At 44.1% G+C, this 24,546-nt stretch overlaps 2 protein-coding genes across 7 annotated transcripts in view; both read left to right on the forward strand.

The window, feature by feature from the left end:
* Psmd9 (proteasome 26S subunit, non-ATPase 9) overlaps positions 1-12,641 on the forward strand; it is a 38,448-nt gene extending 25,807 nt beyond the window's left edge. For all 3 annotated transcript variants that reach the window (XM_074061253.1, XM_074061252.1, XM_020163688.2), the window contains exons 3-6: positions 3,760-3,971; positions 4,927-5,028; positions 11,542-11,630; positions 12,261-12,641. In XM_074061253.1, the coding sequence (XP_073917354.1) occupies positions 3,760-3,971; positions 4,927-5,028; positions 11,542-11,630; positions 12,261-12,288 (431 nt within the window). In that variant the 3' untranslated portion in view covers positions 12,289-12,641. The remainder of the gene's footprint in view (positions 1-3,759; positions 3,972-4,926; positions 5,029-11,541; positions 11,631-12,260) is intronic.
* A 925-nt stretch (positions 12,642-13,566) lies between these two features.
* Cfap251 (cilia and flagella associated protein 251) overlaps positions 13,567-24,546 on the forward strand; it is an 88,724-nt gene continuing 77,744 nt past the window's right edge. For 3 of the 4 annotated variants that reach the window (XR_012443561.1, XR_012443560.1, XM_074061243.1), the window contains exons 1-4: positions 13,567-16,091; positions 16,692-17,096; positions 22,065-22,205; positions 24,246-24,355. Coding sequence is in view for 2 of the 4 variants with exons in the window: in XM_074061243.1 (XP_073917344.1) it covers positions 15,633-16,091; positions 16,692-17,096; positions 22,065-22,205; positions 24,246-24,355 (1,115 nt within the window). In the remaining 2 variants the exon portion in view is untranslated. The remainder of the gene's footprint in view (positions 16,092-16,691; positions 17,097-22,064; positions 22,206-24,245; positions 24,356-24,546) is intronic. The other variant, XM_074061244.1, reaches the window with a different exon arrangement.

The following is a 24,546-nucleotide window of genomic DNA, read 5'->3' on the forward strand; positions in this document are numbered from 1 at the left end:
ATCTCTCCCACTTCACATTCCCCATCACGTCTCTTTCTCTCACCTTCCTGCTTACCTCTTTTGCTGATTAAGATCTTTGTGAGGACATCGGGTCCTGCTGGAAAATCCTCATTTCAAGGTCCCAAATAACACCTGTGAAGTGCTGTTAGCTTTGTAAGGTCACTCATTCACAGGCTCTGGGGATGAGGACGTGAGCATCTTTCACCCTGCCATTGGAAGCAACCAGCAGTCTATCACAGAGTCCTATTAGAAGGGAAATGTGCACATTTTCACTTCTGTTTCATCTGCTAGAACCCTCACTTCGTCTGCAGCAAGTTTGGGTATGAGGCCATGCTTCTCAAAGCAGGCTGAAGCTTCAGGTGTTGAAACTTCCTCAGAGCTTCCCTTTCCTCATGAAGATTTTGAGAAAAGAACTATTTCATTTTTCTACTAAAGCAAGGAGGGCTAGTGGAGTGACTCAAGTGGTAGAATGTCTGCCTAGCAAGCATGAGGCCCTGAGTTCAAATTCCAGTACTGTCAAGAAAAAAAAAGATTTTTTTTTCTTTTATTATTCATATGTGCATACAAAGCTTGGGTCATTTCACCCCCCTGCCCCCACCCCCTCCCTTACCACCCACTCCGCCCCTTCCCCCTCCCCCCCACCCCCTCAGTACCCAGCAGAAATTATTTTGCCCTTATTTCTAATTTTGTTGTAGAGAAAGTATAAGCAGTAATAGGAAGGAACAAGGGTTTTTGCTAGTTGAGATAAGGATAGCTATACAGGGCATTGACTCACATTGATTTCCTGTGCGTGGGTGTTACCTTCTAGGTTAATTCTTTTTGAGCTAACCTTTTCTCTAGTTCCTGGTCCCCTTTTCCTATTGGCCTCAGTTGCTTTTAAGGTATCTGCTTTAGTTTCTCTGACTTAAGGGCAACAAATGCTAGCTAATTTTTTAGGTGTCTTACCTATCCTCACCTCTCCCTTGTGTGCTCTCGCTTTTATCATGTGCTCAAAGTCCAATCCCCTTGTTGTGTTTGCCCTTGATCTAATGTCCACATATGAGAGAGAACATACGATTTTTTGTCTTTTGGGCCAGGCTAACCTCACTCAGAATGATGTTCTCCAATTCCATCCATTTACCAGCGAATGATAACATGTGGTACATGCTTGTCATTCCAGCCCTTGCTATACCAAGGCAGGAAGATTTCGATTTTGAGGCCAGCCTAGGCTACATAGTGAGACCCTGTTCCCCAAAAAGAAAATACGTAAGGCTCTGAGTTCAATTTTCAGTACCTCAAAACAAAACAAACAACAAACAAAACAAAAACCCAAACCAAAGTAAAACAACAACAACCCAGGAAGACACAAAGAAGGAGGAAACCACATTAGGATGGACAGGCTTGAGAGAAATTTGGGGCTTTTGTCTAAACCTCTGGACTCCACAGGGACGTGGTCCACGCACTTCTGCATTAGGAGATACCTGGGGGAAGTTGGACTGGTGAGTGCTGGGCTACAAGGCGGGGAGGCACTGACTTCTGTGTTTTATCCAAATGATCAGGTGATGCTCCAACACCATTTACTTAATAGTCCATTCTTTCCCAGTAATTTGAAATGCTAGCAGTATTGCCTACTGTTTGGATCTTTTGTGTCTGTGGTATTGGGGTTGAACCCGGGGTCTCATGAACACCACACACAGGCTCTTCCATTGAGCTACACCCTGAGCCCCTGATGAAGTTTCTGATTGGGCTTTGGCCTATTTCTGGGCTTTTTACACTGTTTACTCTTTGGGTGCTAATATCATGTTGTTTTAATATTACTACATATAAAAATATGGTTGAGCAATTCCTCCTTATTCTTTTGAAAAACTATTCTTGCAAATTTATTGTATTTTAAAAATATTTTTAGAACAATTTTAGATTTACATAAAACTGGAAAAATAATACAGAAAAAGTCCCGTATACTTTGTACCCACTTTCCTCTGATTAGCAGTTTACATTACTATGGTGTGTTTGTTTCAACTGCAAATTAGGGTTTTTTTAGTTTTGTTTTGGCTTGGCTTTTGTTTTTGAGACATGGTCTCACTATGTAGCTCAGGAAGGCCTCAAACTCTGGATCCTCTTGCCTCAGCCTTGCAAGTGCTTGGATTACAGGCATGTATTTACCACACACCACTGCGCATTTGTTTTTTGCAGTCTACAGTCCTCCACTCTGCCAGCTGAACTATTGAAGGGTGCACCTCACATTTGTTTTTTGAAATCTATTACAGAAATATTTACCCTGGAAAAGCAAACCTTTGCATTCTGGTTTAGAATTGTGATGTATTTTAGATGAACTCATTCACCCATTTGCCCACAGCTATATGCTAAGCACTGACCATGCAGACATTGCTAGAGGTTCTGGGGAGCCTCAGGAACCTTACATGGGGGCTTTTCTAGTCAGAGTGACCATATATGACAAACTAACACTGTTTAAGGCCTTTCTACTGGCTGTGTATCTCCACTTACTCATCTCAAGATTCTTTTCCTCATGTTTCTCCTATGGGTTGAGTACCTGGGTCCTGTAATGCACGCAGGCCTCACCTTTGCTCCATAGTGACGGAGGTGGAGAAACCAGGTCAGGTGACCCAGAAGTTCATTGTCAAAGGCTCCTGGAAAGTCAAAAGTCCGCAATCCATGGATGCCACAGAGGATAGATGTGCCAAGGCCTTCTGTGACACTCCATATGGGGACTTGTGTGAGTGACCTAGCTTGAAAAAAGAAGTAGAATCTAGAGCAGTAGAGGAAGTTGTTTTGATGTTTTAAAACAAAACAAAAAAAAAGGGCTGGTGGCACACATGCCTATAATCCTAGCTACTGAGGAGGCAGAATTCAGGAGGATCTCGGTTCGAAGCCAGCCCAGGCAAATAGTTCGAGATTCTCTATCTCAAAAAACCCTTCACAAAAAAATAGGGCTGGTAGAGAGGCTTAAGGTGAAGGCCCTGAGTTCAAGTCCTAGGACCGCAAAAAAAAAAAAAGTAATATTAATAATAATAAAAGCTGCTATGCTGGAGTAGCCTGCAGACGGGGCTTGGTAGACTAGCATGGTGGTTCATACTTTGAATTAGCTTTCAGTACTGAAAAATCAGAGGATTTCATTCAATACCCACAATTCCAGTTTTTTAAGAAGAATCAAAGATTTGAAGGCATTGGCTTTGCTTCCCAACCCCAGCAATTGGCCAGAGGCTGGTAGCAGGAGTTCCTTTAGCTAACTCTCAGTTACTTCTCTCAGACTGTGTGTCCCCAGCCATATATTACTAGACTAATACATCATTTTTCCTTCTAGAAGTTTTAAGAGCAGAGTGAAATCTTTCTAAACACCTAGCCTGCCTCATTCATTTGCAAGACCTTCTACCTGGCCCCTTGTTTGCATTTGAGGTCACAGTCATGGGTGCAGTCATATCTTGTTTCTACTCACCTTTCAGGTCTCAGCCAAGGCAGTGCTGTCTTTAGGAAGCCTTCTCTCATGTTCTAGGATAGCAAGTCAGGGGTTCTTACTGGCTGGGCCCTCATGGAATTCATCAGCTGTTGTTATAATGACCTGTTTTGTAGCTGCTTTCCTTGAGAGACAGCAGGCTTTGTGAGGGTAGGCCTTTGTGAGGTCTTGGTCTCAGATTTGCCCTCAACCTCTGGCCCTGTGCCTGGCATGTAATAAGTGCTCATTAAATATTCAGTGAGTGAATGCAGGTGTCTTGTGTCCACAGCTGTCCTTCCTGGCCCCTGATGTGGTGGTTTTCCTCCTAGGCCTGCAGAACGATCACAAGGCGGTGATGAAGCAAGTGGAGGAGGCCCTGCACCAGCTACATGCTCGAGACAAGGAGAAGCAGGCCCGGGACATGGCCGAGGCCCACAAAGAGGCCATGAGTCACAGGCTGGGCCAGAGCGAGAACCACAGGCCTCCTCAGGCCTTTGCCAAAGTGAACAGTATCAGCCCTGGCTCCCCAGCCAGCATTGCGGTAATCCTTCTGTCCCCCAAATCCATGCTAGGGGTGCGTTAGGTCAGATATCCTTGAGGTGGGGTAGGGCCAGATCCACTCTTTCCATGCTGTGGCTCTGAATTCTTTCAACAAACACTGGCCAAGGCCTGCTGTGTGCAGAGGCCAGGGTTTTGGAGAGGAGTCTTGCTGCCTACCAAACTGTTGAGGGAGAGACCTGTTCCCATGACAACCAGGATACAAGGTAGAAGGTGGTAAGTGTCCCTATAGAGACAAAGAGGCTTACTTCTTGGAGCTCATTTAGCTAGGCACTGAAAAAAATGAGAACAAGAGCAGGTATTTTTCTGGGCAGCTGTACTTGGTGTATTTAATTTTTTTTTTTTTTATTTTTAACTTATTTTTGGGGGGGACTTTGAGATAGGGTCTCACTGTGTAGCCCAGGCTGCCCTTGAACTCATTATCCTCCCCACCTCTGCCCCCTTGTGCTGGGTTTACAGGAGTGAACCACCATGCTTAACCTCTAAAATATATTTTTAACAGCATTACTGAAATGTAATTTACATGATGTAAATTACCCACTTCAAGTATACAGGGCCTTCCTCTTGTTTTTGAATGGACCTGATCAAACCCCAGAGCGCAGTGTTTGCATTTTCCAATATTCCTTGAGCCTCTAGAACTGCTTTTGGGCAGAACTGGACAGCTTTATGAGTTGTGCCCTAGGAGGAACCCCCAGGAGGAGGTGGTCAATTACTCACTGTCCCTTCCCACAGAGGAGTCTAAATCCCTGACTTACAAGATCGGGTGCATTCAGTGTGGTATGGCCATAGATTAAATCCCTGACTTTGAGCCTCCCATGCTCCCCTGTAGGAAATGAGCTCTTGATCCTTGACATTAAGCTGGGTATTGAAGGATAATTTGAACACCAGGGGCGTATTTAACCTTTTGCCTGGTTTTTCATTTTCTCTTCTCTCTTTAGGGTCTGCAAGTGGATGATGAGATTGTGGAGTTTGGCTCTGTAAACACGCAGAACTTTCAGTCACTGAATAACATCAGCAGTGTAGTACAGCATAGTGACGGGGTAAGTTGGGGGCTCCCTGGGGTTTTGGCTCCTGGGCACTGAGTGGCTTAAAAACAGCAGAAATGTATTGCTCATGGTTTTGCAGGTTGGAAGTCTAAGATCAGAGTCTGGTGAGTCTGCTTCCCAGGCCATGTTAGCACCTTCTCCTGTGTCCTCACATGAGAGACGAAGGACTGAGGGAGCTCTCTGGGGCCTCTGAGAGGCCACTAGTCCCAGCGTGAGGGCTGCATCGTCATAACCTAACATATACCAAAGGCCCCACCTCCTGATACCATCGCACTGCAGGTTAGGATTTCAGCACATGAATTTTTGGACAGTCAGACCATAGCACTTAGTGTCTGTCAATAGCCCTGAAATTGCCGGTGCCAGGAAACATTGCTAGCACCTCGACTGCCTTTAGTGTTGTTACTCAGTGCAATCCCTCTTCAGGGACTTTGCACTTACTGTTCCCTCTGCCTAGAATGCTTTTTCTTCCAAAAACCACCATCCCCCTCCCCCCTCAATCTTCACACAACTGACACCTCAGCAAGGCCTTTCTTAGCCTCCCTATCTAAAATTCCCTGTCCTTGTTGTCAGTACAGTGTTTCTGGAGGTCTTTTAACTGTGGTACATACTTGGCTCTTTTCACTGCTGTGCAATTATCTATCACTGCCTTGTCTGGGGGCATTTTGGAATTTCCAGCTTTCTGCACAGTGAGCAGTCAGGCACATGTATGTGACTGTGGACATGTGTGTGCATGCTTCAGGTGGATACCAGAAAGTAGGATTGGTGACAGGCTCAAGAGGATTGTTTTGGTTTTTTGTTTGGGATAGGGTCTCACTATGTAGCCCAGGCTAGCTTCAAACTTCTCTCAGCCTCCCAAGTGCTTGGGTTATACTTTTAGAACAGTGTTATTGAGATACAATTCACATACCCTACAGCTCACCCACTTAAAATGCAGAATTCAGCAGTTTTTGGTATATTTGCAGAGAGCCACGATCAATTTCAGAGCACTTTTTTTATCATCTTGAAAAAAAAATCCCTTACCTAGTGGTCACCCCTTTCTCCCTAATTCCTTCTGTACCCACTGGCAACCACTAAGCTACTTTCCGTCTCTGGATTTGCTTTTTCTGGACATTTCATGTAAATGGGTTTATGTCATCTGTGGCAATGTTTTCCAGGTTTTGATGGAGTATGTATCAGTTGTTCATCTGTTTTTATGGTAATATAATATGGATATGCCATCTTTTATCTATCTTTTTCTTCTTTTTTTGTGGTGCTGGGATTCAACCCAGGGCCTGCCTCGTGCATGCTAGGCAAATGCTGTGCTTCTGAGCCACACTCCCAGCCTCACATTTTATGTATTCATCAGTTGGCCATGTCAGGTTTCCTTTTGGCTATCATTAATAAAACTGTTATGAATGTTCATTTCAAAGTTTTTGTTTGGACATAAGTCTTCATTTCTCTTGAGTATAGACACACCTCATCTTGAATTTATTTTTATGAATAGTGTGAAGTATAGTACCAAATTATTTTTTTCCCAAATGGATAGTAGTTGTTCCAGTATCACTAAACAGTTAATTCTTGACCCACTAGTTTACATTTTCGCCTCCATTATTTATCGAATTTCTCTGTAGGTAAGGGTCTTTATTCTGTTCCATTGATCTGTTTGTTCTGAGCCTTTCTGGGGTTGCTTAGAAGAAACCCATTTGATCCTTGTCAGCTTCTCTCAAACTCTTTGCTGGTGAGTAAAAAAAAATCGCCTGAAAACTTAGCCACTTAAAACAATAGGCATTGGTTATCTCTCAGATTCTGAGACTCGGTCTGTTGTGAAAGTGCAGTCAAGATGTCAGCAAGGCCTCAGCCATCTGAAGGCCGACCGTGGCTGGAAAATCAGTGTCTCCCATGGAGGTTGGCGGGATGGGATGCTCAGCACTCAATCCTGTGGCTTCTCCCAGGCACCTGGTGTCCTCACGACATCTGGCTTCCCACCGAGCTTGCCACCCTACAGGAGAGAGCCGGGAGGAGGCCACAGCACCTTTTTGACCTAATTACTAAAGACACAGGCTGTCGTGTCTTCCTTATCCAGGAGAAGTAAGTTACTAGGTCCAGCCCACACTGGGCTGGGTAGGGGATTAGGCCTCTCAGAGGGAGAAATGTGAAAGGATTTGGGTCATTTCTAACATAAACTGTTTTCTCTGCTTGCTCCACTCCCACCTGTCCTGTTTCTTTAAGCTTTTTGTTTCATTTCCCTCATCTTTGTAGTCTCCTTTCCTATTTTGTCTTGGTGGCCTCACACCTTTGTTGTTCTGTTACTCTTGTGTCGTTGTTGTAGTGAGGTCTCTAGAACTCTTGCAGATGTAAGTTCATTCTGTCATGTTTACCCCAGATCTCCAGTGTTCATTCCTTTTCCCCTAGCATTTGGTATGCTATGGTATGCCATTTTTCTTGTGTATCTTAGTGAATGCACTTAGAATTTTGCAGAAGTCTGGGTTCATTGTTACAGGCTTGTTTGTAACTATGTCTTGTTAAGTTCAGGAAGAGGAAGTACGTACACATGGATGAAACAGAACCAAAGCACATACAGAGAAAACCCTCTCTTCCTCCCTCCTTCTTAGCCCATTTCCCAGCCTCCCAACATGGCCACTTTCCAGCCATGTGTCCTTCCAGAAAGCCTGCTCACCCACCAGTGTAGGGAGCTAATGTGTTTTTATTAGGGTGTAGTTTACCTACAGCAAGCTCCACCCTTTCAGCGTATAGTCCTGCTAGTTGTGACAGAGGCAGTCACTGCTATTACAGTGAAGACACAGAGTCATGCTTCAAATTGCCTTGGATCCCTTTGTGGTTAATCCTCCCTCCCACAACCACTGATCAGCGCTCTGTCCCTATAACTTTACCTTTTCCTGAATGTCATAGATGTGTGCCCACACAGTGTAGCCTTTTGAACCTGGCTCCTTGCGCTCAGAGAGGCTTGAGTACTGTCGAGTATGTCTAGAACTTGTTCTTTTTTACTACTGAGGACACTCTGCTGTATGCCACCACAGGTAGTTTATTCACATACCAGAAGGGACACATACGGTATCTCCTGTTTGTGGTTATTTTTGATAATAACTATTGGTTTTTAATCTACCTTTTCTAAATAAATATATTCTCAACTTCTTTGTAGGACTATAAATCCTTCTTTACATTTTGAAACAAAAAGAACCTTTTCTTCAAGAGAAATCTCATGGGGAATTCCAATATCACCAAATCAGTAAGAGCAAAGCTGCCGTGATAGGTTGAGGGCTGTGTTTCGTGAGGCCAGAGCCCAGCCTCAGCCCCATCCTGTCAGAATCTCCCTGCATCCCCCCACCCTCTGCCTCAGTCCTCCTGGGACCAGAGCCCAGCCTCAGCCCCATCCTGTCAGAATCCCCCTGCATCCCCCCACCCCCCACTCCCTGCCCAGTCCTCCTGGGACCAGAGCCCAGCTTGAGAAGGAACCATTTGGGTTTCTATTGTCTATTTTGTGAACTTACCAAAAAAAAAAAAAAAAAAACCCAAACAGCATTCTTTGTTACCTGTTTAGGTAATTTCCAATAAGCATAGAGATTAACACTCTTGTAGGTAAATCTGTTTCTTCAAGTAACTTTCTGGACCAAATACATACATTTTTCCAAGGAAAAAAATCTTTAATTAAAAAATTTATTGTCTTGGACTGGGCTGTGACTGAGTGGTAGAGCACTTGCTGAACATGTGTGAGACGGTGGTTTTCAATTCTCAATGTTGCAAAAAAAATTGTCTTTATTATAAAAACAATGCATATTGTACTCAGTTACAAAAAGAAATAAAGCCCTTTGTACAATTAATATACATTAATAAAAATGTAAAAGAGGAATGAAGCACAGTATATGTTGTAACAAGGGCAAACCTCGAAAACGTGATGTCAAGTGAGAGGCCAGACACAAGAGACCACATGGCGTATAAGTCCATTCATATAAAATTGTGCAAAAGGCAGATTCGTAGACAGAAAGTAGGCTGATGGTGGCTAGGAGACAGTGGAGGAGGAATGGGGAGTGACTGCTAATGGGTACCATGTTTTTGGATGATGAAAATATTTTGGAATTGTGATGATTCATATCTCTCAATATGCTAAACCCACTGAGTTGTATACTTTAAAAATGAAGAATTTTATTATATGAGTTATGTCTCAACAATAAAAGTAATGCATCTTTTATCTTTAATAAAAATTACCTAGTGCAAAAGTATTTAAAGTAAAAATAAAAACCCCATTTCACTCTATCCCTCAGTACTTTCCCTTGTGTGTGCTGCTGACTCCTGGATGGGTTCTGGGACTACAGCAGGGAAGAAAACAGATAAAGAGAGGGTTCTTGCCTAGGGAGTACACTGGTAAGGGAGGCAGGTGTTAATCCAGTAGTCACAGGTGTGTGACCCCACATTCTGCTGACTATTCTGGAGGGAACGTGCAGGGGTAGAAAGGGAAGCCGGTCCCTGAGGACGTGACCCTTGGTCTGTATTGAAGTGGAGAGGCCGGCCACGGGAGAGCCTTGAGGTGGGTTCACAGGCCCTGAGGTAGTAGGAACGAAGAAAGGAGTCCAGAGCCAGGAAGAGTGGAGGAAGCAAGGCTGAAAGGTGGGGCCAGACCCTGCAAGTCTTGGGATCCCTAGCAAAGGTTTTGTTCTGTTTTTCTGGGGGCAGTAGGGAGCCACTGCACCCTTCCAAGCTAGGGAGTGACAGGCACAAGCAAGAGGATTTCTCTGCTGCTAGGTAGAGAGCAGTTTGGAGGGGTGAGTTTTAGCAACTGGCTCAAGGGGTGATGGTGGTTTTGACTACTAGAGTGGAGGTGGAAGGAGGTGGACAAAGCAGAGACATGTAGGACATAAAGTAGATGGACCTGAGCATGTGGAAATGGCCATGACCTCTGGGCTTACAGCTGGCCCTGGTGTCATTACACAGCTGGAAGCACATCTCTGTCCCTCGTGTGCTCTGGGTGTGGGTACTCATGTCTGCGCCATTGCTGTCTGACAGGAAGGTAAAGGAGGGTCTACTCTGCATGTGCTCTAGAGTTCTCCCCTCGTTGTACATGCTGCATGTCTCTCATCATTCACCAGTGACCCCACCATAGTCCATTCACTGTCTTATTTAACCCTGCCCCATACTGCACATGTTGGCTCTTTCCAGTGTTCGGACATTACACACATGGTGGGACAAGGATCCTTGCCTTGCATGAGGGTGTTTGTCATGTTTCAGAACTTGAATTCCTGGGTTAATAACATAGTGGGTGCTAGTGGCGCACACCTGTAATCCGAGCTACTTGGGAGACTAAGATGAGGAGGATCATGGTTCAAGGCCAGCCCAGGTAAATACTTCGAGAGACTCCCATCTCCAAAATAACAAGAGCAAAATGGACTGGAGGTATGCGTGTGGCTCAAGCAGTAGAACATGTGCTTTGCAAGTGCAAAGCCCTGAGTTCAAACCCCAGTACCACCATAAGTAAGTAAATAAATAAAAACCTGTAACCTTAAAAAAAAAAAAAAAAAAAAAAAAGCATTGTGCAGTGTAGATTTGATAGATGTTGTCAAGGTGTACTCCAAAAAGCTTGTGAAAGATTAAAAGCAAACATCTTCCTTATTTTTGTTGTTTTTTTCACCCCAAACTCCTGTGTTTCTCTTTGGAAGTAACTATTTCTTTCTTTTTTTTCCCCTAAATTTAATCCCCATTACTTGGGGCGGGGGGGGAAGGAGGAAGAAAATAATCACCAAATGGGTTCATAGTTTGCTGGGGTTTAGAAAAAAGATTTTTGTATTTTAGTTTTGTTTTTACTAAAACACTGTGCTGTGTTCAAACAATACCTTATTAATGGAAGTTTCAAGTGCTTTCAGTTTTTAAATTTATAGACAGTCCTGAAGTGAACTTCATTGTGTATCATTTTGTATTTTCATAAAATGTATCTTTTCTTTTGGCAGTACTAGGATTTGAACTCAGGGCCTTGCACTTGCTAGGCAGGTGCTCTACCACTTGAGTCATGTCCTCAGCCCTTTTTGGTTTAATTGTTTTTCTAATAGGGCCTTCCTTTTATGCCCAGGCCAGCCTGGAACATGATCCCCCTGTTTGTACTTCCTACCTAGCTTCAATGACAGGTGCATGCCACCATGCAAGCTTTTTTATTGTCTGAAATGTGATCTTGAGAACTTTATGCTGGGCTAATCTCCAACCGTGATCCTTCCAATCTCTGCCTCCCAAGTAGCTAGGATTAAAGGCATGAGCCACCAATGCCTGGCCTATAAAATGTAAGTTATAGAGACCTTTTTCTTGGGAGGGGGGAGGAGCTGTTTCTCCAGGAAGATGATACTGATTTGTAGTACCACTGGCTAGTCCCAGGGTGCTACATCTCCCACTCTTGCCAATTACAGGATTATGCTGAAAATACAAATCTCTATCAATTTGATAGGCAAAAAATGTTATGTCAGCATTGTAACCTGAATGTCCTTGAATATTAATGAAGCTGAGTCTGAAATGATCTTAGTTATCTTTCAGAAGCCCCTGAACGTGACTGTGCTCCGGCGAGGGGAGAAACACCAGCTTAGACTTGTCCCAACACGCTGGGCAGGAAAAGGACTGCTGGGGTAACGTATCTGCTTCCTGTGGTCATTCATTTGTTCACTGATGAGTGAGTGTTAGTCATAAAGTTGAGGGATGCTAGGGGTGTTGAGTGATGGGAATCCCCAGAACAGGAGAAACTGGTGATAAACACCTATGGTAGGAATGAGGCTGCAGGTGTGTGTAGACATGGAGGAAGCCCTGGTATCACCTAGGAATCTCTGATTCTTTCATTACCTACCTTGAACATTTACTTCTTCTTTTTTTTCCCCCCAAATGATACTAGGGATTGAACCCAGGGTCTTGCATATGCCATTTAGGCTTTCCACCACTGAGCTACATCCCTGGCCCACCTCCTTACCTGAGTATTTGTCTGGAGACATGGCTCAAGTGGTAGGGTGCCCGCCTAGCAAGCTCGAGGCCCTGAGTTCAAAACCCAGTACAGAAAAAAAAAAAAAGAGGTGGAGCATGGTTATGCATATTTGTAATCCCAGCACTTGGGGAGCAGAGGTAGAAGGATAGTGCGTTTGATGCCATCCTGGGCTACATAGCAGAGCCCTATCTGAAAAACAAAAAGAGCAAATGAAAGCACGTAAGTAAACGCTCAGAAGGGATCAATCACCAAACTCAACCCAGGCCTCTCTTTCTCCTTGCAGCTGCAACATTATTCCTTTGCAAAGATGACTGTCCCTGGGGAATAGCAACAGCAGAGCTTCTTCAGCCTTGCCCAGGACTTGGGCCTGGTGGGGATTTCCTCGTTCTCTTCGCTCCCTGAAGTTTAAGGATCTGAAAGCAGATGGAAGTCTGAACATCAAGGTGGTGGAAATGCTGTGGCCTTCCAGTGTAATCTTTCTGGATGAAGGCATTGTTAAAAACATGATCTGTGTTTACTGTCTTTTGCAAACTAGGCCATGGCCCTATATAAGAATTTTCTAGATTTTGGGCAGATGGGTGTGAATTATTGTGGCAGGTGCTGACATGACTCTATTCTTTGAGGAGTTTTCTTTTTTCAAATAAACACAGTTTTGCAGTGCTGATATGATCATGTTATCACCCCAGTTGAATTTCTTACGAGCCTCTGAAACCGAAACTCAGGGGTGGAACACCCTTAAATATGGGCAGAAGAAACTGCCCAAACTGCTAAAATCAAGACTTGTCTGTGAGCTGAGTGCTGGTGGCTCACACCTGTAAACCTAGCTACTTGGAAGGCTGAGATCAGGGCCAATTCCAGGCAAATAGTTTCTGAGACCCCATCTCCAAAATAACCAGAACAAAATGACCTGGAGATGTAGCTCTGGTGGTGGAGCACCTGCTTTGCAAGCGTGAAGTCCTGAGTTCAAAACTCTAATCCCACCAAAAAAAAAAAAAAAAAGCCAACTCTTTTTCTGAATGTGTATGTGTGTGTGTAGTACTGGGAATTGAAGCCAGGGCTTCATGCAGGTTAGACAGTCGTTCATCCATTGAGCTATACTCTCTAGTTCCCAAAGTCATTATCTTTCTTTGCACTGGGGCATTGCTGCTCTGGATACAGAAAGTACTAAAGAGTTCAGTGCATCCTTAGAAGTTAGACCTCTGTGGCCATCATAGCTTGCTTTGGAGGATGGGGCAAGCCAGAAAGCCCAGTGTGATGTTGGTTTTCTCTTCAGTAACCTACCACAGAGCAAAAAGCCCCCTTCACCTCTGGAATAAAAAACTCTGCAAATTAGCTTTTAATTTGACTTTTTATAAATGAACTTTCCGCCATGCCCTGAGGTCAGCAGTTTTGTAAATAGGTGTGCTTGACATTGCTGATTAAAAGTGTTTACAGATTTAACCTTGAAATGTTGCTTCCCTTTATTTCCTGTCTTTTAAGATGGTAAATTGGTCTCAGTGATTCCTAATAACTCCACATTTAACCTTCCTCCGCTCTCCATGGTAACTCAGTGTTGATTTTCCCAATTCTCACAGACCACGTTCTGTTTTGGAAGGAGGTATGGCACACTCTGCCCTGGAAGCCTGTGATCTTTGGGGTTGGATCTGCTTGGTTAGATTGCCCTGATGGCAGTCAGTATTACTAGTGCTTCTAGCCGTGGGTTCTCATGCTCACCTCGAAAGCCTTCCTGTTGAGCCTCTTCCCCAAACTGTTCCAGCCATCCAGCCTCATATATTCCCCTCTATAGCCACAGAACGCTGTTTACCGTGTTTGCTGTTTAAATTGCCTGTTCTAATTCCAAGTATTTCCCAGTATCTTTTAAGTCCCAGACTGTAATAAACACAGCTTGAACCTTCCACTTTATCCTTTTTTAAATGTTTGCATATGCATATGTTATCCTTTTTTAAACTTACCAGCATTGGGGCATGGTGGAAGGAGTGGGGAGAACCGTTCATGCTTTAAAATGGCAGCACCAGGAGTCTTCTACATCAGTGCTTTGGCTGGGTTGTCATAGGCCTCCCCTGGAAAGCTCAGGATGGCTACCTTCTGTGATTCTATCTGAGAGGCAGTTTAACACAGAATGACCCAAATGGATTTAACCAAGCTGGTTTTGCAGAAATACTTTGTGATAAGAACAGCGAGATCATGCAGCCTATGTATTTTTCAATCCCAGCTAGCTAAAATTCTCTGTACAGGCAGTGCCCTTGGTGAGGAGGCAGGCAGGACAGATGTGTGTTGGATGCATCTACAATACTAGGAAATTGGGTTCGCTTTTGGCACAAAGAATTTCATCACACGCTTCATACTACTTAATCTTGCCAAGCTTTCGAAAGTCAGAATTTGGCCGGTGTTGGTCACTGCAGCTCAAAAGATGAGCAGCCAACCAGCGGCCGGCAGGGGGCGGGCCGCCCCGCTTGCAGCTTTCTGGGCACGTGACCCAAGCCTTCGCTTTACGGCTAAATGCCGGAGGCTCCGGCGGTTGCCATGGGGACGGAGCTTGGGTAGCAACCGTAACTAGGAGCGCGTAAAGAAGGTGGTAGCGGCTAGAGGTTCGGGAAGCAGGAGGACCCCGGCCTTTTGCGGAGCCAGGTGGGCGCGCCCTGTGAGTTTGGGGTTGGGGCCATGGGCCCGGATGGGGTCCTGGCCTGGCGAGGTCTGGTGCCTCACGACCCAGGTTGACCTGGCCTGGGTGTGACAGGGAGACACGAGCCGGAGAAAGTGCTTTACGCTCTTCTCCTCCACCCTCTCCTGGACCCCTTTGGCTCCCTGGGCCATCCCCCGGCAGGATGCACTGTCAAAGTTTGGATCAGTCAAAAGAGTTCCCGCTGTGTAGTCTGAATAAGTCACATCACCTCTCAGAGGCTCCAACTCTTGTTTGTTGTAAGGGAAAAAATGAGAGGGCATTTAAACAGTTCATTTCTTTGCAGCATTAAGATTGCCTTAATCCCCATAGCAACTGCTACCATTTGTTTCTCAAGTACTATGTGTTGGAAGTGTGTCTAGCATTTGACATGTTATGTCCTGAGGTCTTCACAACAGTACCAGAATTTAGGATTATCATTCTTATTTCTCTGTGAGCAAATGACTCTGAGGAGCAAAAGTGGGCAAAGGCACCACAACAAGTGAGTAATGGAAATGGGATTGAATGCCAGGCTTTGCAAAGCCCATGCTTTAACCACTGAGCTATGCTGCCACTTCTTTGATTCTTTTTTTTTTTTTAATTATTCATATGTGCATACATTGGGCCATTTCTCCCTTTACATTTTTTTTTTTTGGCAGTGTTGGGGTTTGAACTCAGGGCCTCATGCTTGCTAGGCAGGCTCTCTACTACTTGAGCCACTCCACCAGCTTGATTCCTATCAGTAGAATTGTTGCTAATAGCCTGGGTTATGCATTTGCTGCCTGTGGGAATACGAATATATTTAAAATGAGTTAGAAGGCTCTAAGGTTATTCCTAGAAAGATGAGAAGTTCTGGGATCAATATTTTTAAGATTTGGGTGAGGTTTTCCCAAGAATGTGACATTCTTTTTGTTCCCTTGGAAAGGAACCAGATCCAGCATTGTACATTTCAGAGGTTAGTGCACAGAAAATCAAAATGGGAAACAGAGAGTCCTGATGATTATTATGCTCAAAATTTCTCTAAAGGAAATTCTACCAATAAGAATGTCAGATGCAGAAGAAAATCCCCTAGAAGAAACAGTAGAAAGTGGAGAGACAGAAATGGAAGAAGATAATCTGAATTATAAAGAAGTAGAAAATCTGCAACAGAAATCAAAAGAAGATAACATGTTAGCCTGGAGAGAACCTCAAGAGGAGGAGGAGGAGGAGGGGGAGGAAGGGGAAGAGACAGAGAAGAAGGAAGAGGAGGAGGAGTGGGAGGGGTGGGAAGAGTGGGATGAAGAGGGGGGAGAGGAAGGAGAAGAAGAGGGGCTGGAGGAAGATGCTATCATAGAAGAATATGAGAAAGAGATTAGAGCTCAGGAGGAAACCACAGTGAAGCCCAAAGAAATCTTCAAGTTCGGTTTGGAGAAAGTTATTCCTGGTCTTCAGTCAACCATATCAGGTGTTTCATTGGTAAGTAGTAATTGTAATTTATCCATTCATTCAGAATCATTCATTGTGTGCTTAGTATATGCCAGGCCATGGGGAGACAAAGCCAAATAATACACAGTGTGTAGGGAGGCAGACCTCAAACTGAACATTATAAAACCATGTGTTAAGTGCAGTCATTGTGAGACAGGAGAGAAGAAAAGGCACTGAGATGAAAGAGCAGGTGGGGCTTAGCAGAAGTACGCTTGTCTTAGAATAGTCAGTGTGGCATAAAGATGTAGGCGTCCCGCAGCCAACTCTCAGGGAGAACTCAGCCTTGGCCCAAGAAAAGATAGTCTGCCATGAGCAACCTTTTAGAGATAACCAGTTCACTTAGAAGAATAATTTTGCTGTAGCGGGTCTGTTGGTAGGCCAATAATAAACCCTAACACACCCAAAAGTCATTTCTTAAGTACAAAATGACCAGGCTCCTTGTTAAAAAGAAAAATATATATATATCATAATTCCAAGGTGAGGCTGACCCTGAAGTTGGCTGATCAGGAAAAGGAAAGGCCAATAGATGGGAGAATGTAACAGAGATACTGTGTTTGGTATCACTAGTCTGCTTTTTCTTTCTTTTGAAAGGGATCTCCTGGGAGTAGCAAGTCAAAGGAGTCATTGCAATCAGAAACAAATGAGTTTTTAAGAGGCCTTGACACTAAATTATTTGATTCAGATCAAGTAGTTTCTGAGGAACAACAGAGTAGTTCCTCTGAAAGTCAGTCCTCAGGAGGAACTGAGGAGAAAACTGACCAGGACAAATTAGGACAAAAAAGAAGAGACTTGGAACCAAAAGAGGGAGGTGAAGAAAAAAAGGAAAGACAAAGGGGTGAAGAGAAACAAAAGAAATTATCCTACTCCCTCAGTGAGGAAGAAGGAAAAGAATTCTATTCCAAAGCAGGGATCTCCAAGGAGTCGCTGGTGTCCACTTCCACAGGGGACACTTTGTTTCAAAAGGATGAGAGCACCAAGACATACCCATACCCCCTGGTAAGTGGAACATTGCACCTTCATTTCTCCCAGGATGTGGGAAGTATTGTAAGGTAGGGGAAATGTAGCCATATGGGGAGAAAGATACTACCAGAAAGATAAGAAGTTTGAACTCAGAGCCTCATGCTTATTAATAAGGTGCTCTACCACTTGACCACTTGAGCCACTCCACTAGCCCTTTTTCGTGTCAGGTATTTTTGAGATAGGGTCTCACTTTTTGCCCAGGATGGCCTCCAGCCTTGATCTCCCAATCTCTGCCTCCCAGGTAATTAGGATTACAGGCATATGCCACCTGTGCCCTGCCAGAAAGGTACTTTGTAAAGGAATACTTTTTAGACTGTATCTTTTCAAGTTCAGTTAAAAGTTCTGGCTGGACATGGGTCATGAAACATGAATGCTACATCCGGGTTCTACAGTGTTGTTCAGCAGGCAGGAAATTCCAGACATAGTTTGACTATTGCATAGGGTGCTATTTTGTGTGGGAGGCTCAAAATCTCCTCCCTCCTTCTCTTGTCTTCGTCCTGTCTCCTTTCTCCTCTCTCTCTCTCTCTCTGTCTCTCTCTCTCTCTTCCTCTCCTCCTTCCTCCTGTTTCCTTTTCCTCTTTCTCTCCTCCTCCTCTCTTCTCTCTTTTCTGTCTCCCACATTGTAACATTCTTCCTTCATCCTTTTAGTTCCTCCCTTTACCTTTTGTGTTCATCTCTTCTGCCATAACTGAATCAATACCTTTATGAGCTCCCCCAAACCCTGGTCAGAAAGTGACAGGCATGGCCAAATTGGAGGCCACTATGCAGAGCACCAGGCAGTCTCAAGGAATCTGCCTTTGCTGCTGCTGACAATTTTCTAGGGAGGCACCATCTGTGAGGCATAAAAATATTATCATTTACCCAGAGAAGGAAGAGGAGGGGATTTTTTTCACTCCCCCTCCATCTGTTACTTTCTGAAAACTGTTTCTTAGGATTCATTACCACAATGCCCCACCCCCTGCCGGACTTGTGCCTTTGGAAGATTTGGAAGATTGATGGTATATAGAGTATCTTGCATAGCTCCTACTGCAGAGTGAGCCCTTGATAAGTGTTCAAAATTGTATTTTGATGACCATGACAGTGATGAAGATGGAGCTGTCTAGTGGGAAATACAATCAAAAATCCTCCTTTCTGTAGATTCAACTTGATGTGAGCAGGGGAGTTACATGTTCTCTCAGTGTTCAGTGCAAGGGAAAGAATAACTGAGTTTTAGGGCCCATGAAGAATTCCGTCCTGTTTAGCAAGCTAACATGCAGTTGGGGAGAATCTTAATGGGAATGAGTGATCCAGACTGGGGCTCCTGTCATGTGGGCTGGACCAGAGCCACTCAAAGTTTTGGGTCCCCTGTCAGCTTTGGTCTCATCACAAAACCCAAATTTTTCTAGACCTTTGAAAATTTCTCTAGTTTTTTGGGAGCACTCTTTTTCTTATTTGTTCTTTTTGTTAAAAGACCAGTGTTCTATTAAAAAAAAATCAGACAAGACGGACATGTTTGAAGGCAAAGGCTCTTCCACACACCCTCCCACCCCAAGCCCACTTCCCAGAGGGAACTCCTGTTAGAGTCCTCACTTTTGTCCATGCATATACACATGCTGTCTTATGCTCATGGGTGCACAGGTAAGTAAGTAACATATATATAGCTCACATTTACTTGTGTTTTTCAGTTTTGTTTTTTTTTTTTTTGGTTTTTGGTTTTTGGTTTGTTTGTTTGAGATAAGATCTTGCTATGTAGTCCAGGCTGGCCTTGAGCTTGTGATCTTCCTGCCTCAGGCTGCCAAATGTTGTGATTACAGGTATATGTCACCAGGCCCAGCTCTTTTGTTTTTTAACACTTAAGATAATATGCGTTTCTGCAAGATGTGAAAATCTTAGTATGTCTTGGAAGGTTTCTTGTATCAATGCCTGTAGCTCCACTTTTTCTTTTTAAATTTCACTGTTTGCCTCTCAGGGGCAATTTGTGTTGCTTTTAATTCTTTCCTCCCAGTCACAAAAGGTGCCACAGTGAATGTGTTCCCCTGTCTCTGTGCCCACAGCCGCCTCTTTCTCTCTTGGGGTCCCCTGCCTCGGTTCAGAGGCCTGTAAAACAGTGTTCCTAGCAAGCAAACATAACCATGCATTCCATCTCCACCCAAGAAACAAAATAAGCATATACTTATAGGCAAAAAATATATTTTTTGTTTTTTTGTTTTTGGAGGTTCTAGGAATTGAATTCAGTGCCTCGTGCTTGCTAGATGAGTGCTCTACCACTTGGGGTCACAACCCCAGTCCTTTTTTTTTTTTTCAGTTTGCTTTTCAGATAGGGTCTCACACTTTTGCCCAGACTGACCTCAGACCAAGATCCTCCTATCTCTGCCTCTCTAGTAGCTGGGATTACAGATGTGTACCACCACTTACCTTATTTTTAAGGTAAGATCATCTAACTTTTTGCCAGAGCTGGCCTTAAGTCATGATCTTATCTCTACCTCTCTAGTAGCTAGATTATAGGTGTGGGCTTCCATGTCTGGCTGAAATTCAGTTTTGACAATAAAGTTTTATTTTTCACGTCACCATGTTTTAGAAAAATTTGGATGTAAAAATTACTATCTTTATGATCACTTGCTGTGAATGTTAAAACTGGTGTAAAATGTGGTGACTAACTCTGGGATGTCCGTGATCATGAATGCTACCTGAGTGGTGTAGTCCTGTCACCAGTAGGTGAAGTCAACCCAGTTTTGATCTTGAAAGAGCTGTTGTGTCAAAGACAGGAGTCTGTTTCTTTTATATAACTGATTTGTACAGTGGCAAAATAAATTTCCAGGATGAATAAGATGATCCTTTTAAGATTAGCAAGTTTCCAAAAGAACAATTTCATTTGCATGAATCGACTTTTAAGAACCAGCCGAATGAATATTAAATAATTCTGTTCCTAGAAGTTGCAACTTGAGACAATTCTGATTCCATAATTCTACCACTCACACCCACACAATCAGAGATCTAAATGGAAATATAAATTATAGGGAATGAGCAGATGGAAACAGGAGAGGATGGAGAATGGAAAATATAGGGGAGAGAAGCTGGCCACATCCCCTGCTACACGTTCCTTGGGGAGAAATATCTGCTCCCTCTAGTTAACTTTGTAAGTGGTGTTGTTCAAAGATAAGAAAGGAAACTTGCCGGATTGTGTTTCTACACTCCGATATCATTCACTGATTTTTAGCAACTCATCACTCACCCACCAGCGCTTTCAACACTGCATTTGTTTAATTGGCCCTAGTGAATTTTTTAAATAGATCTTGTTTTTTGGAGCAGTTTTAGGTTTATAGAAAAATTGAGCTGAAAGTACAGAGAGTTCCCATAAACTCCCTGGCGCCTCTCTCCTCTCCCAGTCTCCCCTTTTATTAATATCTTGCATTAGTGTGGTGTGTCTGTTGGCATTGATAAGCCAGTATTAATTCATTATTGTTAATTAAAGTCCACAGATTACATTAGAGGCCACTCTGTGTTGTGCACTCTATGTGCTTTGACAAATGTGGAATGGTGTGTGTCCCCCATTTCAGTGTCACTGAGGACAGACTCACTGCCTGTGAGTCCCCTGCCTAGGCTCTGTCTGCTCTTCTTCCTCCTAAACCCTGGAAGCCACTGATGTTTTTTCTGTCTCCATAGCTTTGCCTTTCCACGATGTCTTTGTTTTTCATTTCATAAAATTCTTATTTTGGATTTATTATTGGAAATGTGGGATTTTGTCCCTTGATTTTTTTTTTAAGAGTCTTGCTATATAGCCCAGGCTGGTCTCAAACTTACCAGCCTCAGCCTGAGCCTCTCAAAGTCTAGGCTGTCTCCTTATATACATCCTTTATCCTTCCAGAAAAATGGTATATAAGAACCAAATACTCAGGCTGAATAATTATCTTTTTTTTTTGTGGTACTAGAGTTTGAACTCAGAACCTTCCACTTGCTAGGCAGATGCTCTAATCACCTCAACCACACCCTCAACCCTTTTTGCTGTAATTATTTTTCTGATAGGGTTTTGATCTAGGGCTGGCCTCTGACCATCATCTTCTTGCCTAGCTGGGATCACAGGTGCGTGCCACCATACCCAGCTGAGATGGGGGCCTTGCTAGCTTTTTGTACAGGCTGGCCTCTAACCACAATCCTTCTGATCTTCGCCTCCTGAGTAGCTGAGATTACAGGTGTGAGCCACCATGCCTAGCTAATTGTCTTAAAAAGTTACTTAATGACTTCATTATAACTTATCTATTCTATATGCTTTCAGGAAGTAAATGGAATTTCACCTACATTAAGTACTGGCTGTGAGTTGGTACCAAATGGAGCTTGGGTCCTAAGGAGTAGAAGGAATGTTTTTGTTTTGTGTTTTGCAGTTCTGGGGATCAAATCCAAGGTCTTATGCATGCTAGGCAAGTGCTCTACCACTGAGATAAAATCCAAGGAATTTATTTCTACTTAATATTAAAGACTTTTTGAGATAGTGTTTGGCTGTGTAGCCCAGGCTGATCTTGAACTTGAGATCCTCCTGCCTCAGCCTCTAGAGTGCTGGGATTACTGGTGTGCACCACCCACATTGGCCTTCTCTTTTCTTTTCTTTTTTTTTTTTTTTTTTTTTTGGTGGTACTGGACTTTGAGCTCAGGCCTCATGCTTGCTAGGCAGGCATTCTACCACTTGAGCCATTTCGCTAGCCCTTTTTTTGTGTTCATTTTTTTCAAGATAGGGACTCAAGAATTATTTGCCTAGGCTGGCTTTGAACCACAATTCTCCTGATCTCTGCCTCCCAAGTAGCTAGAATTACAAGCGTGAGCCACCAGGGCCCAGTGAGAAAGTTTCTTAAAATGGTTTCTTTGTGGTCTGTTGATATGAAGTTCTCTTCCAGGGACTGTTACTGAGAGCATGGGGAACCACAGTGCCGGGGTTAGCACTAGCCTCTTGCTGGTTTTGCCTTTGTCTTGCAGACCATGACTTGGTCATTTGGATGGAACAGTTCCCTTCCTGTCTACTACCTCCGAGACCAGAACCACAGAGTGCTTCTGTATGTTTGCGCTCACACCGCAGTCATCTACGATGTCTTCAGGAACACTCAGTATCATCTTCAGGTATGCAGCTTTTTCTTCCTGCAGGCAGAAGATGTCTTTACCTTTCATGAAGCATTTTGCTTTGGATGTCGGGCTGACCCTATTGTTTCATTGCCATGCTTTCCCGCCTCTCCTTTGGACTACAGTAAACCTCAACTTTAGAAACACTGTCTTTGATTCTAGTCAGTATCACTGTAGGAACTCCAGTTGATACTCATTTTATTGTTACAAGAATTTGGCACAGCCAGATGCAGTGGTGCATGCCCATAATCACAGCTCTCCAGAGGCTGAGGCAGGAGGATTGTGAGTTCAAGACCAGCCTGGGCAACATATTAGGTTCCAGGCAAACCTAGGTTACATAGCAAGACCATATCTCAATTAAAAAAAAAAAAAGGATTTGAAACCTCTGTTTTTTTATACTTCTGCAAAAAATGTGACCAGCATAGAGCATGTCTCTACAGAATCATGGTGAATCTGCTCACTCAGGATTCACTTTTAAACACATAGACTCCTTCTCAATTTCCATAGGGTTTGGAGCTTCTAACCTTGCTGAGAAGGGGATGCTGACATACCCATGTTACAGAAGATACTGAGGCTCAGAGTGATTAAGTGACAGGCCCAAGAATGCACTAGTAAATGATGACTCTGGGTCTCTTGACTTCAGTGGGCCAGTGGTCCTCCTGTCCACCCCTCCCTTCACCAACGTTCCTTACTTTACCCCTTCAGTGCCCCCAGGTATCCTCCATGCCTGCTCTCATATCCCTTTGCTTCCTCCATTCCTGACTTTTGACCCTGTTCAATGTCATCATCTACCGACCCAGATGTCCAAGTTTCCTAGTGTCTGAGTTTCCACTGTTGACCTAGTATATGGTTCATTGAGGTGTATTGTTCTAGGCCCTTCCTTCATCACTGCCTGGATCAGAAACTTCTGAAACTTCAGAAACCAAGTCTTTACCAGGCAGCCAGGCAATACTCAGCCCAGGACTCCAGATATATGAGTCCAACTGAAGGGATTTATTTTCTAGAAATCCAGAAACACACAAGAAAAAAGTCAGAAAGCAGCTCCCCTTGGAGCTAGGTTGAGCATGCAGCACTGAGCACAGGAGTGACAGCAGAGGAGAGGGGGACTGTGTTGTAGGCAGCTCAGATAGGGGGGCGACTCATGTGGTCCAGTGGGCTCGCTGGAGCCCATCCCCCAGGTCCATGTTTGAGCACTTCACTCCTTCCACAATTATTCATCCCAACCACTGAGTTTCAAATTATGGGTCTGTGGTCGTGAACAAAACAGATCCAGTCCCTGCCCTCATGGAGCTTCCAGTCTAGTGTGAGGACAACATCAAACCAGTGAACACTAAGGGACGATCCCAATTAAATTGAACAGAAATGCGAACCTGCTCTAAGAAAGAAAAATCAGGTTGGGACGGGACTTACTTTAGATGGGGCAGGAAGGGACTACAAACATCCTGTTTCTGATGAGACCCGCAGGATGAGAAAATGAGCCAATGGACAGTTTGGGGAGAGAACATTCCAGAAGGAGGGAGCTCCAAGTTCTCAGACCTTTTTCAGGAGACCCTGAAAGGAGGCCAGTGTGGCTGGTGCAGAGCAAGCAAGGGAGATGAGGCACAGGGGAAGGACATGGGACTTGGTTGCAGCCATCTTATATATATATATATATATATATATATATATATATGTTTCTAGAAGATTTCTCTGTAGTGTGGGAAAAGGATTGTAGGAGGATAGGACTGAATAAGAAATCAGTGAGCAGCATTCTCCAAAGGTGAGGCCGCTGGGGAGTTCAAGGGTGCTGGGGCAGGGAGAGCCAGGTCCTGACTCAGCCCGGGTTGAGGGTGAGGTTCGTGCTGACTGTTCCTGTGGGAGTATAACTTATTCCTCAAGTGTTGTGAGGGAGAGAAAGCTTGAGAAGCCCCGCCAGGAGATAGAGAAGGCCCTGGGAAGGTCCATGGGCCTTCTAGCCAGAGGAGCCTTGAAAGGTGCTCATACCTCCAGGGCTGGGCTACATCCTGGTCATTTCAAAGTGTTTTTCCTTCATTTCCCTAGGGCCATCCTAATGTCATCTCCTGTCTCTGCGTCAGTGCAGACAGGCGGTGGATCGCCACAGCAGACAAAGGGCCAGCCTGCCTGATAATTATATGGGACTCCTTCACAGGGTAGGCTTTGTATAGTCTCTTCTTTTTTCCCCTAATTTCTGTACAGTATCAGCCACTGTGACTAAGCCACAATGAGTAATGTGAAGCATAGAGACGTGGCTTGCTGGTTATCCAGATTTGACTGGGCTGAGAGAGGGCTGACTCACAATAACCTAGCTCACATAAGCTCAAAGCATAAACCAGATGCCAAA

This window comes from Castor canadensis, chromosome 18 (genome assembly GCF_047511655.1).
Source record: "Castor canadensis chromosome 18, mCasCan1.hap1v2, whole genome shotgun sequence".
NCBI lineage: Eukaryota > Metazoa > Chordata > Mammalia > Rodentia > Castoridae > Castor > Castor canadensis.